The 13,259-nt window shown below is 48.0% G+C and overlaps 1 protein-coding gene across 3 annotated transcripts in view; it reads left to right on the top strand.

The window, feature by feature from the left end:
- Positions 1–13,259, top strand: part of SPTBN1 (spectrin beta, non-erythrocytic 1) — a 188,859-nt gene that overhangs the window by 169,478 nt on the left and 6,122 nt on the right. For 2 of the 3 annotated variants that reach the window (XM_080682855.1, XM_080682856.1), the window contains exons 25-32: positions 59–263; positions 640–1,014; positions 3,140–3,384; positions 4,535–4,673; positions 5,443–5,527; positions 7,354–7,550; positions 8,537–8,649; positions 9,329–9,392. In XM_080682855.1, the coding sequence (XP_080538981.1) occupies positions 59–263; positions 640–1,014; positions 3,140–3,384; positions 4,535–4,673; positions 5,443–5,527; positions 7,354–7,550; positions 8,537–8,649; positions 9,329–9,392 (1,423 nt within the window). Of the gene's footprint in view, positions 1–58; positions 264–639; positions 1,015–3,139; positions 3,385–4,534; positions 4,674–5,442; positions 5,528–7,353; positions 7,551–8,536; positions 8,650–9,328; positions 11,719–13,259 lie in introns of those variants that run through there. The other variant, XM_080682857.1, reaches the window with a different exon arrangement.

The following is a 13,259-nucleotide window of genomic DNA, read 5'->3' as shown; positions in this document are numbered from 1 at the left end:
CTCCCTCAAGGAAATTTGACATTTAAGTCCTTCTCCCCCACCACCTTCCCCCTTTCAGTGAGCGCATCAGCATGAGGCAGTCCAAAGTGGATAAGCTGTACGCGGGTCTGAAGGACCTGGCAGAGGAGCGGAGAGGCAAGCTGGACGAGAGGCACAGGCTGTTCCAGCTCAACCGGGAGGTGGACGACCTGGAACAGTGGATCGCGGAGAGGGAGGTGGTCGCAGGGTCGCATGAACTGGGGCAGGACTACGAGCACGTCACGGCAAGTACTCGGGCAGAGCACGAGTAGTGATCAATGGGTGTGGTTGGCCCTCTGCATTCTTTGTGAGCAGATAAAACGCCCTGTACGCCAAGGTCATGGGATTTAATTTCAACTCTTTTTATCACTGGGCGACTCTGAGTTAGGTTGTTTAACCTCTCTGTGCCCCTTTCTATAGAAAAAGGACATGGAGCCAGTGCCTTACTCGGGCTCCAGTGAATGAATGGGAAGGAATTCCGATTGATAATAGGTCTTAGAGCTAAGATCTGTCGTCAAGTCATGCATACTACTTGTTTCTTTCCAAAGGACGTTCATGTGATCAAGAAGCAAAATGTTCACAATAGTCTCACTGATTTCTTTACGCTCATCTCTGTTTCAGATGCTACAGGAACGGTTCCGGGAATTTGCTCGGGACACAGGGAACATTGGGCAGGAGCGCGTGGACACAGTCAATCACATGGCAGACGAGCTCATCAACTCGGGCCATTCGGACGCCGCCACCATCGCCGAGTGGAAGGACGGGCTCAACGAAGCCTGGGCCGACCTGCTGGAGCTCATTGATACAAGAACCCAGATCCTCGCTGCCTCCTACGAACTGCACAAGTTTTACCACGATGCCAAGGAGATCTTTGGGCGCATACAGGACAAGCACAAGAAACTCCCCGAGGAGCTGGGGAGAGACCAGAACACGGTGGAGACCTTGCAGAGAATGCACACCACGTTCGAGCACGACATCCAGGCCCTGGGCACTCAGGTGGGTGGCAGAGCTGACCGGGGGGCAGGGGTGTGTTTCTCTGTCCAGAGCATCTTTGTGCATCTCTGAGCATCTCTCGCCATTTGACTCCAAAACATGCCTCAAAGAGTGGCCTAAGTTAAATGCGTGTGTGTGTGCGCATGTGTGCATATGAGAACACTCCATTTATTTGGGAGAACTTACCAGTCCAAAAGTTCTACATTTGCTGCATTTGCAGACATTGTTAGAGGTACATCCTCGTGATTAAAATAAGCCAGATGCAAACACAAAACATTTGCAAGTAATAGACCTTCTCAACAAGAATTTGTATCATGTTAGCATATCCATCCAGAATCATTTCCAAAATAATACCATCTTACTTTCCATCAACCAGGGTCTGAGTTACATAACACAAAGAAGGAAAACCAGAGTCTGACATTTTCACATGCCTGGTGTTTTCCCCGGTGTGAAATGGCTGACACTGAGTCTCTGGTTGAAAGGTGTTTGACTAAGTGATCACCATGTAACAGTCAGAGTCTTTAGGAAACTCACTCTAGATGGCTCCCTCATCTCCGCAGTTTCTTGTTCAGTCTTTTAGATGAAAAATAAATTGTATCCTTCCCTCCTCCCCCCAAATTTCATGGTCCTAGAGAAGAAGTCAGTTTTATTGTAGATACCAGCCCTCAGTCTATTGGGGGTTTTGTTCTTGTCAATTAAGAGCACATTGATCATGTAGTGTAGGGGTGGGCAAACTTCTGTAGAATCCAAGGTAGCAAATCTCTTCAGCTTTGCGGGACATACCATTCCTGTTGTGGCTACCCAGCTCTGCCGTTGCAGCGTAAAGCAGCTACAGACAGTATGAAAATACAGGGCATGGCTGCGTGCCAGGGCATCTTTATTTATAAGACCGGCAGCCAGGTTCAGCCGTGGGCCAACCCTGATCTGGTATATCTGCCTTACCATTCCTGTGTGGGCTCTGGGGTTTGCTCTGTGGAGGGACCACCCTCACTGCCTTTGTCTCATTTGCCCTTGATTCGCCCCCTTCTAGAAGCAGAGGGGGTCACAGCTGAGGCTCCCCTCAGAAGTGCTGCAGCTTTTCCACCACGGAGGTGGATGGTGTTGAGGGAATGTTTAAGAGAGATACATGTAGCGGCCTAGGGTCTGCATCATGCAGAATGTAAAAGGGCCCACCGTGCATCGGTTGAATGCCAGAGCCTCCCTGATATTTTCATGGCTGTATAGGGCCCTCCTGTGTGGAAGTGCCCTCGTGCGTTTAACCAGTGCCTGGACTGTATTCTCAGTCTTTTTGCTTTTGCAGGCAACACTACAGTAAAGAGCTTATGTGCATTTCATTTCCTAAGTGTGCAAGACTATGTGTAGGGTAGGTTCCCCAAAGTGAGGACATAGAATCAAAAGGACACACTTTTCTAATTCTGCTGCTGCCGCCCATTCACCTCCTGTAGGAGCTGTGGCCGTTGTCCTGTCAGTAGGGAACTGGCTCACTGGAGGTAAATCATCCAACTTGAACTAATAGATAACAAACTACAGTATCTCTGTGTGGCCTCTTTTCATAAGACCCATTGGCATTTTGCAAAGATTTTGAAATTCAGGTTTTGAAATTTGCCTAGTTAAAATTCTACCTTCTTTGACATTGGGCCGTTGTTATTTTTCAACTACATTAGATGCTGCATTTTTATGTTTTTCAAGTTGAACGGTCTCATTGTGCGAGTTCTTAGAGATGACATGTAGATTGTTTTCAGCAACATCACACAGCCGTGGAAAAGGTGTTCTCAAAGTGCTCTTCCTGGCAGTTTCTCATGATAAAAACATGGTCTTTACCCTGAAGACGATGAGTGTTTTCTGCATCATCCTTATATCCCTGGCCACCTCCGGGGGACCAGCCTATAGCCTTTCACTTGTTTCATCATTTATGCAGAACTTAATATTGTCCTTCAGCACATTTATAGTACCCTTGGGGTTTGTGACTTGGATCTCCCTGATGAAATTGTGAGCTTCTCAGGGTCAGGGGACACATTGTGACTTGGTGTGTAAACGGAACAGTGTGGGGCACACGTGTGAAGGAAGTGTGGGGTGATGGAGCCAAGGCCCAGCCGTCTGATCCGGCTGTCCCCCTGCCACTCCACAGGTGAGGCAGCTGCAGGAGGATGCGGCCCGCCTCCAGGCAGCCTACGCGGGTGACAAGGCTGATGACATCCAGAAGCGGGAGAACGAGGTCCTGGAGGCCTGGAAGGCCCTGCTGGACTCCTGTGAGGGCCGCCGGGTGCGGCTGGTGGACACGGGGGACAAGTTCCGCTTCTTCAGCATGGTGCGGGACCTCATGCTGTGGATGGAGGATGTCATCCGGCAGATCGAGGCCCAGGAGAAGCCCAGGTAACACGCCAGTTTCCTGGGCAGGAAATCCAGCGACTGGCCCTGGGCAGTGTGCAGATGGGATCTTCCCGAGAGAGCTGGGGCCTTGCCTGACGCTTCGAGGCCAGAGCAGGGTGGGGAGGCGTGCGGGAGGAGCTGCACTGCCTCCGCTGCCTCCCGCACACTCGCCGGGGAATGAGGGGCCCAGTGCTGGCAGGCCCGCCCCGTTTCTCCCTCCACCTGCCCCACGTTCCACACCCACCCAGGCTCTCCTGCCCTTGAGCATGACTCGCTCTGCCTCATCATTGAAAGGAGGGGGCTTTTCTGAGTTCTTTATCTGTCCGTTAGATTAAAAACCACTCTGTCCCTTTCGTAGACATTGCTAAAGGAGTCTTAACCCTGCATCTGCTTCCATGGTGTGAGATGATTAATATTTGTTCTGTATCTTCCCTTTGGCTGTTTCATGCAAAGCAGCGAAGAGAAGCCCATAGATGAACAAGCAGGCACATAGCTTCCAATTCACCCCCGTCAGCTCCAACCCCCACCTCACTGAGAAATGAGGCACGTCCCAAGAGAAGAAATACATAGAATATAATGTATTCATGGATGTAAAATATATGTATTGCATATATAATGTATATACTGTATTTCCTAGATCAGACTCCCAGGCTTAGGTTCTGGTTCATGAGAAGCTCTCAGCTCCACCAGCCATTGATTTCTGAGCTGGTTCCCGCTCTGTGTGTCTCCGTGTCCAGAGAAGGAGGGGAGATACCAGCTGCTCTTTTGAACACACATGTGCTGAACCTTTGGCAGCTAACTCACTGGGGTACGATTGGGGACACACGTTAATGCTTCTGTACCTTCTTGAAGAGTCTGAATTGCATTTCACAGTAAGTTTGAATGGAAATCCAGTGGTTTTTCCAGCATCTGCCTGGCAGCCATTGTGAATTACTCAGGCGCACACACACATACACAAATGAGAGTACACTTAGCTGGTCCTGAATTATACTGTCATCGCACTTTAGCTCCTGTGACTCAGACTGTGACTCAGACCTTCAAGGTAAATCGTGCCATCAAACAGTTTCCTTCTAATTAATTACGTGTTTTGAAACCAACACTTTTATTTGAAAAGCTTGATCTCCTAACAGGGGTATTATTTGTCCCATTTTAGGGATGTGTCATCTGTTGAACTATTGATGAATAATCATCAAGGTATCAAAGCTGAAATTGATGCTCGTAATGACAGTTTCACAACCTGCATTGAACTTGGGAAATCCCTGTTGGCGAGAAAGCACTATGCATCTGAGGAGGTAGGGTGCCCCTGTTTCGGGGCCCAGGGTGACTGCAGCTGTCTTAAGATATAAAATGACTTTATTTTGTGAGTATGTATGTATGTATGTGTATGTATCCACAGAGAAAAATGCATATGTACATTCATATATATGTATGCACATACTTACATATATTTCAGAACTTCGTGCTTCTTTCCTGTGTGTGTAGAAAACAATGACTCAGGCTGTGAGCAGAGCCAGGAACTCCAAATCCGAGGCCCAGTAGACAGTGTTTGCGGGCCCCAGACTGAGGTGTGGGCCTCTCTCAGCTTCGTCAGTCCTCTTCCCGGGTGACCCCTTCGCTATCGCATGTGCCCTCGATCTCTTTGCTCCTCAGTGGCGGTTGCTACTTCAGTTAGGATGACGGAAGTAAAGAGGTAGCTGGTTAGTCTGTGTGTGGCCCCTTCAGGGGCTTGGAAGTTCCCAGCGAGGTCAAGGGCTTGGCCTCTTGCTGTCCCTGACTCCCTCCTAAGTGTTTGCCTAGGGAGCCTCCGAGGCTGGAGGGACTCAATGCAGAGCTGGCCTCAGGACAGAGCAGCTCCAGCGGGGGAGCAGGCCTTGCTCTCCACCCTCCTGCTGCCTCTGCTCTCCCAGGGCCCGAGGGACTAACGTCCTTAGATGTTTCCTGGCTCAGTGATGGTTTTGACAGAAAGTGTGTTGTTCGTGTGTGGAGTGGCCTGTCAAGGGGAAACGGGGAGGATGTGGTCCATTCTATTAAGATGTCCCCGTGGTGCTGCTTTTCTCACAGATCAAGGAAAAGTTACTGCAGTTGACGGAGAAGAGAAAAGAAATGATTGACAAGTGGGAAGACCGATGGGAGTGGTTAAGGCTGAGTAAGGACCTACTTGGTTTTTCTCTCTCTGCTCTTTTTGGGTGTCCTGCTTTAGTTGATTTGGTGTGATGTTATCACTTAATGATGTTTGGAGTTCTAAATGCTCCTTTTTTTAATGCCCTGTTTCACCATTCTGTGCTAAGTTTTGCTGCACTACACTGAACTACACTGCTAAGTAGTTCCCTGAGGCTTTTTTTTTCACCTCATGATTGACCTCGGTGTTGTGAGTGGGGTTTGGGTGTTCTTTGGGAACAGCATGGGGAGGGCAGAACTGGGTGTCGCTCTGGGGGGGGGAGTACAGAGGAAGGTCCCCCCATTGCCCAGGAGTTATTACTGCTGAGTCGGGGAGGTAGAAAGTTGGCCTGATTAGGTCTTATATCTGGTGCTCTTAGAAGGGCGAGGACAAAATAAAATTTAACAACTGTACATGTTTTACAGGGAACTGGGCATTATCCTAAGTGTCTCATGTTTTTCTGTATTTACTCCCCACAATGACCCACTGAGGTGGACTCTCCTTTTAATCCCTTTTTATAAAGGAATATGTGAAATCACAGAGCACATAATATACAGTATTGGGAATAATATTTAGTAACTGGTATGAACTCTCACAGTAGCCCAACTCAGCATTATTTGTATACGTTGCCGTTCTGTTTGGGGCTCTGGCCTGTCCTGATGTTATACCCCACCCTCAGACCCCAGGGTTGCTTACTAGAAACAGAATCCAAGGTCTTTTCTAGAAGGTGGGTAAGGAACCTGGGGAAGCCACCTCACCCTGTTGTGCCCAGAACCCTCTTTCGAAAAGGAAATCCCACTTTTGACCGTTATTTGGATGAGGACTCGCTCCATTTTTAGAATTCCCAGGGCAGGTTCAGTGTAGTGCAGCAAAACCCCTATTGCACCCCCTGTGAAGTGGGCCCAGCTTGTATGGTGAGGTGACAAGTCTCTGGTGCAGTGGTGGCACCGTTTCCTTGTGGCCTGGCTGGGGGCTACCAGGAGGACAAAGGAGACACCTGGCGGTTCCTGGGGCCATGGATGCTCCCTGCAGTCCATGTTTTACCCACATAGCCCCGAGCACGGCTGCGTTAGATGTATGAAAATTAGTGTCCACCACCGCACAGCCCCAGGTCTCACCTGCCTTGCCGTAGCTGCAGTGGACGTCACACTGTTTCCCTGCGTGCGGAGGAACAGGGCGAATAAGGCAAAGGTCTTAGCCCACGTCATCTCCTCTTGGTATAAAGCTCCCATATCCCTCCCGCCCTCTCACCCCCCCAAAAGAGCTACAACCCCCAAAAGGGTGCTTTATGAATGCCTGCTCCTTCCGGCATAGTCGGTCTGATTGTATGTAGACTGTGAATTCCTTGCAGGTTTATCTGAGGCTTATCTCACTCAAGAAGGCTCAGTGAGCAGAGAGCACCTTCAAGGCCTGGGCTGCCTGCTATGGTAGCCACTGCCCACGGGTAGCCTTTGAGAACTTGAAATGTGACTGGTCCAAACTGAGGTGTACCAGATCTCTAAAATACACCTCAGATTTCAAAGACAGAACAAAATATAATGTATCAGTAATTTCTTATACTGATAACATGTTGGAAATGGTAACAATTTGATATATCAGTTTGTCTAAAATATGCTTTTGAAATTAATTTCCCCTATTTTCAATGTGGCTACTAGAAAAGTTAAGGTTGCATCGGTAGCTCACTTGACATTTATTTAGACAGCTCTGATCTAGACGATAAACTGGTTGTGCAGGCAGCTGCCAGCAGAGGGCCATGCCACCCCTGGCTGCCAGGCACCCTGCTGGACTGTACTCATTCTCGGTACCCTGTGCAGTTCTGGAAGTCCATCAGTTCTCGAGGGACGCCAGTGTGGCTGAGGCCTGGCTGCTCGGACAGGAGCCATACCTATCCAGCCGGGAAATTGGCCAGAGTGTGGACGAGGTGGAGAAGCTCATCAAGCGCCACGAAGCTTTCGAAAAGTCTGCAGCGACCTGGGATGAGAGGTTCTCCGCCCTGGAGAGGCTGACGACGGTACGTGGCTGCCGGGTGCCGGGTGCCGGGTGCCTGGCCTGTTGGTCCCCCTGGCAGCTTCTTTTCTTGCTTACCTCCTAGACCCGGGAATTCACATCATTCCTCTGCTTTTCTAAGCACCCAGGATCTTCCTAAAATGGGTGGCTATCTTGGTTCAGGACCTGGGGAGACTCTTTGGGGCTATCACCCCTCCATCACTTCCTGAGCACCTGGATTTAAGGTCACTTCTGATAGCCTCCTGCCTGGGAGTTGATGGATTGGGATTTGCTTTTCTTCTTTAATCTGTCTTTCGTCCTGTGGCTCACAGCAGCTTGGGTTTCCAGGGAGCATAGCCTTACAGCTTTCTTCAGAATTTCAGAATTAGAATTCCCATCATCCTAGCTTGATCCTAGACCACTGAAAACCTCACCGTTCTGAAAATCTCTCTGCCAACATAAAGGCCTTTAATAGGGCCTGTTCATTAATGTTTCCTTCCCCAAAACACTTGCACTCCTGGTAGAAAACCGACTCTTTATGGTTTACAAAAATGGTGCTCTTTCACTACAGTTTTTATGTGTTTGGGTTTGGCTGAACACCAATCCCTGCCACGCACAAGCAGCCTAAGAACTGCTGCACTGTCTCAGTGGTGTCTGAGCTCTGATGGGAAGCCAGCATGCCCTGCTTCCTAAGCAAAGTTGAGAGCTGCCAGTTTGTGTAGAAACTGAGCCCAGTATCCCCGGGGCATACAGACAACTCCCGGGACTTCTACCAGCCCCTGAAATGGACCTCTTTCATCACTCGGATCTCATTTCCTGTCGCTTGGACTTGTGGCTGCAGTTCCTGTGATCCTAATACCATTTTGCTTAGGATGTTAGAGCCCCTGGTTGGCCATTGTAATCCAGGATAGAAAACTAGGCGTCCAGGACTTCCTGAGTTCATCTAGAAACCCTTTCCTTAAAAGAGGCAGAGTTCGGGGCTCTGCTGAACGCCACCTTGTTCTCTCTCAGTTGGAGCTACTGGAGGTGCGCAGACAGCAAGAAGAGGAGGAGAGGAAAAGGCGGCCACCCTCGCCCGAGCCGAGCACGAAGGTTTCTGAGGACACCGAGTCCCAGCAGCAGTGGTGAGTCCTGGCACGGCCCTGGAGCCTTAGCATTAGTGTCAGGTGAGGTGCAGGGAGGAGCATCTTTTCTAAGCCTGTGTGGTGCCGGCCTAACCACATAACCACATGTTCCTCCTGTTACTTCCTTCTGTAGAACTTTTAGGGTCTGTCTAGGCACTCCTGGCTTGTCCACGGTCATGTTGCTGTGTAGGCGGCAGAAGGGGATGTAGACAGTGCCCTCTCTGCTGCCCATAGGTGCTCACACGAGTACACACACACACACACACACTCAGAATTCCCACAAGATTTCATGGAGGGAGTGACCCTCCCAGATTTCTTGCCAATGATTTTGTGGAGGTGCTTTTTGAAAGTTCTGGGTGACTTCCCAGGAAGGACAGAAATCACTCTGCTTCTGCAAGTCTGGTTCTTGTACCGTGGTAAGAGCTCCATGATAAACCAGTGCTGCCTTTGTGGGGAGGGTGGGCCTGCAGTCTTCCACCCTGTCTAGAGTGGGTTTGAAACACTTAGAAAGATTTTTAAAAGAAATCCAATTGTGCAAAAGAGGGTTGCATGTGTTTTTCGAAGAGAAAGCCTGTAATAAAAGTGACTGATGTTCTCTCCATTCTTTCCTACTGTTTTCTCTTTCCCTCTTCTCCTTTTCTTCTCCTTTCCCTGTCCTCTTTCCCCCTTCACCCAACAGGGATACTTCGAAAGGAGAGCAAGTTTCCCAGAATGGTTTGCCGGCTGAACAGGGATCTCCACGGGTTAGTTACCGCTCTCAAACCTACCAAAACTACAAAAACTTTAATAGCAGACGGACAGCCAGTGACCAGCCATGGTCCGGACTGTGAAGTTCACTACCATTTGTCAAGAAGCACTCTTTCCAAATCCTCATGGTTTGACCATTTGGCTTCCACTTCACCCACAGTGTTACAATTTTACTTAATTCATAGCCTTCCTTGGTTTCATATTTGTTTGCGTTTAATTCATGTTTATTTGAGTCTTTTAACTGATGGGATGCTCAGTTGCCTAAAAGCAACATACTTATTTTTTTGTTTATTTATGTGAGCTTTTTACTTTATTGAGATTTTACAGCAAAAGCCTTACATGAGTAATTGCAATTTAATGAGATTACAGCAAAATGAAGAAGAAAGCTAGAATCCGGAAGGTATGGCATACCCAGTTATACTAACAGGGTGCGGTACTGCACTATATGTAGCCCCTTTACAGATGTTATTAACCTGCAATAGTTTACTGGTAATTAGGAAGACCCGTGTATGCAGAAGGAGACTTTAAGTACTAAGATTAAAACCTAAAGTCATCTGTGTGACATTCCATGGAGGGTGCATCCATTTATTGAAAACGACAAGGAAAGAAAAAGGAAGTTGGATCTGCTTGGGAAGCTGTTTGAATTTTTGGGTGCAGCATCTCAAATGTTTTGAGACCCTCATATCGTTTATTACTTTTTGCAAACCAGTTCCTCCCTTACATTTTTCTGCCAAGTCCTGAGTTGAGAATTCCAGGCTTCCCGGCAGTGCTCGCTGAGGGCGGTGTGCCCTGGCCTCGATCACCCCGGGCACCACCGTGAGCTGCAGGTGACTGCAGTTCTCAGCCCGCCTCCCGGACTTCCAGGCCTGGCCCCTCAGCCGATGACTTCAGGCTGTCAAACTGTTTCAGTTTTTCCAACAAATGGAGCAAAAGCCATTCTGGTTCACCCTAATTACTTGAATGCTGCCCGCGGTGGACCACCCCTAGGAGCAGTTGCATGCCTCCTGGCTTCCGAAGTCATGTTAGCGTCTCTGTAGACAGAAACTCCATTGTATGTCTCGTTACGGATTCATTTTTCATTTTCTGACGAAAATGAAGTTCTTTTGTGGAGTTCTGTAATAAGGAGTCTTTTAGGATGGCATTTGTCAGACCACCAGCAGGGACTGAAAATGTTTTAACGGGGATTCTGTTCCTTAGGAATAAACGCTAATGAAAGAGGTGATTTCCTGGTACTGATCAAGACAAAACCAGATCCATGTGACAGCACAGCCTCATGAGACATTCACTTGCTCGTTTGCCATACTTAGTGTTAGTGGAATCAGAAACCTGTTTTGATATGTGTTCTCCATGAGTTAAGTCTAATTTGTCTTTTCATTTCATGATGCATGTCTTTTTTTTTTTCTTTTGTCAGGATAACATCATATAGCATCTTGTTTGTGTTTCCTTATTTCTATGTACATACCTATCTACTGTGATTGTAGATGGGTATATAGATAGATGCCAAGCTTCTTATGTTCTGGGGTAGTGTGCACCATTATTGGGTCTCTGCCTTAATACACACCAAATTCCATTGTAGAGAAGAACCACTGCTTTATCGTTGGTCTTGTAGGGAGCCCTGACTTGTGTTTCTGGCTCCAAATTATATGTGTCATTGACCTATATGTATATGTGATGTTTCCATATATATGTTTAAATTTTGTATCATCAGGACTAATGCCCAATTTTATGCTTTTTGTATTCAAAAGACCAAAAAATAATAATAAAACAGCAAAAAACAATGACAACAACCACATAAGCACACAGGAAAGTAGTGCTATGATGTCTTTGGCATGTGTTCTGTGACTACTTTTATCTAGGTTTTTAAATTGTAGCTTGCCAGAACAAACCTTTAATTCCAATTGGACTGGATTGGAAGAGAAAAGCCTTTTCATTCTTTTGAGTTATGGTGCAGAGACTCAAGTTAATGAACTTGAAAATAGTGTTGCTTCGTGCACTTAGAAAACCAATCTGGTGTTTCTTGTGCTACTAGTTGTCACGTTGCATTTGTGTTCACCTTCTGATTTAAGTATCTCAGGTGTATCAGCCACTAAAGCACTGTGGACTAATCGCTAAAGCGAAGCAACGGGGGCGGGGGAAGGGTGTGGTCACGTGTACCCACTGTTTGGTCATAGCACTATGATTTGCTTTTGATGTTTGTCTCTAGTGGTGTGTTGTCTGTTGGCATGCTTAAGCACATGTCCATTAAAATTCATTTTGTTCCTTTTATTTTTCTTGTTTTCTTGTTGGTTAGTGATTCATTTGCATAAACATTAATTATCTCTGCATACTGGTTCGGGGTTTTCTCTTTCCTTCTAACTCCAAAGAAAAAAAATTTTTGCTGCAGAATCTCCCCCGAAGAGGCTTCCCCAGCCTTCCCCTGGAAGTCTGACCAAGTCCAATGAATTGTAGCCCTTTTGAAGTAAACTTCTCTCTGTCCAGGTCATTGCTGTCTCTCGCAGTTTTGGAGTCACACCTGCAGCACTAATTTTTTTTAACCTGATTTCTATACACACTAACTTCATGTCTCCCTGGACTCACGCCTGGCACAGGCCTCCAGACCAAACTCCTCCTTCCTCCCCACCGGAAATTCCCTGGAAGCACCCACAGAACAGATTTGTCAACTTCAAAGTCCACTCACTTTCCTTTGACTCGGGGTTTTGTTTTTTGTTATTTCCCCTCCTTCATCTCTCCCTTCAAGGCAAAAGGGAGAACTACTTAAATAGCCTACTGCTTCATAAGCGGTGCCCACAGGAAGGCCAGGATAACCACCGTGCACCCCCTCCCCCATGCCTTTTCGCCCCAAGAATCCATTTTCCATATCGCTCTGCGGGTCAAAGGTTCCAATCAAAAACACCCTTGAATCGCATAGCCTCTAATCTCCCCCTAAGCCCTGATGATAGATTGTGTAGACGGAATATCATTTTGAGGCTCCCGTCCACGTAGATGAGACCTAAACCAGAGGTCCCGTTCCTGAGAGTTGACACATCTGAGTGTTCAAGCAGTGGTGGCCAGTCTACGTGTATCCCGTGGAGGGTGTTGCTGCTGGTTGGGTGTCATTTTGGTTCTGGGCAGCCGTGGTGGGGGACATAGCTAATGACCGTTGCCATTGACACCTCCTTGTCTGTCCGTGTACGAGGGGAGCCAGGTTGTCTATAATCCACTAAAGTGTCAGCCACACCCAGCTTTAGTAACTCGCTAATCCCACGCCCTGGGCGTGTCAGCCAAGGGCTGCTACAGGTAATGGTACACAGTTGATGGCACGCAGGCCGAAAGCGATAATGACCCGAGACCCTACGGCATTTCCCAAGCCGCAAAGCCATGAGGGTTACACTAGAAATGCGCTTGGGAAGGAACAGCTCCCGAAGACGTCTCCCGCCTGAAGGGCCAGAGCCGCTGGAAGCCTGGCTGTGCCTGGGCTTTCTCGTCTCAGTGCAGCAAGGCACCGCGATCCACCAGCACGTGATGGGGAAGGCCCTGGTTCTGTCTTTGTTTGGGGGTAAATAGCCGTGTGGTGTTGAGTGACTGTGATTGGCTTTTCCAGCTCCTTTAACACAAACTACAACCCACTCACGATACAACTTCGGCAGATGTGGTTCCATTGATGTTTGTTGACTTGCCTCATTTCCTTCCAGCTCTTAAGTTCCAAAGTCTAACTGGGATGGTAGCTGTGAAGTGCATGATTGTCGTCCTAATTTCTGCATGTGTTCATGACGATGTATTTTGGGGGGTAAGGGGGAGGAGAGCCGGAGAGCATTTTCAGAATCCGAAGGTCTTTCCTGTCTTACCTTGGGGGAATGCTGTGTAGTTCTGATAGAGTTGTCTCT

This window comes from Plecotus auritus (assembly GCF_963455305.1).
Source record: "Plecotus auritus genome assembly, chromosome: 8".
Lineage (NCBI taxonomy): Eukaryota > Metazoa > Chordata > Mammalia > Chiroptera > Vespertilionidae > Plecotus > Plecotus auritus.
This window is presented reverse-complemented; position numbering and strand designations above follow the sequence as displayed.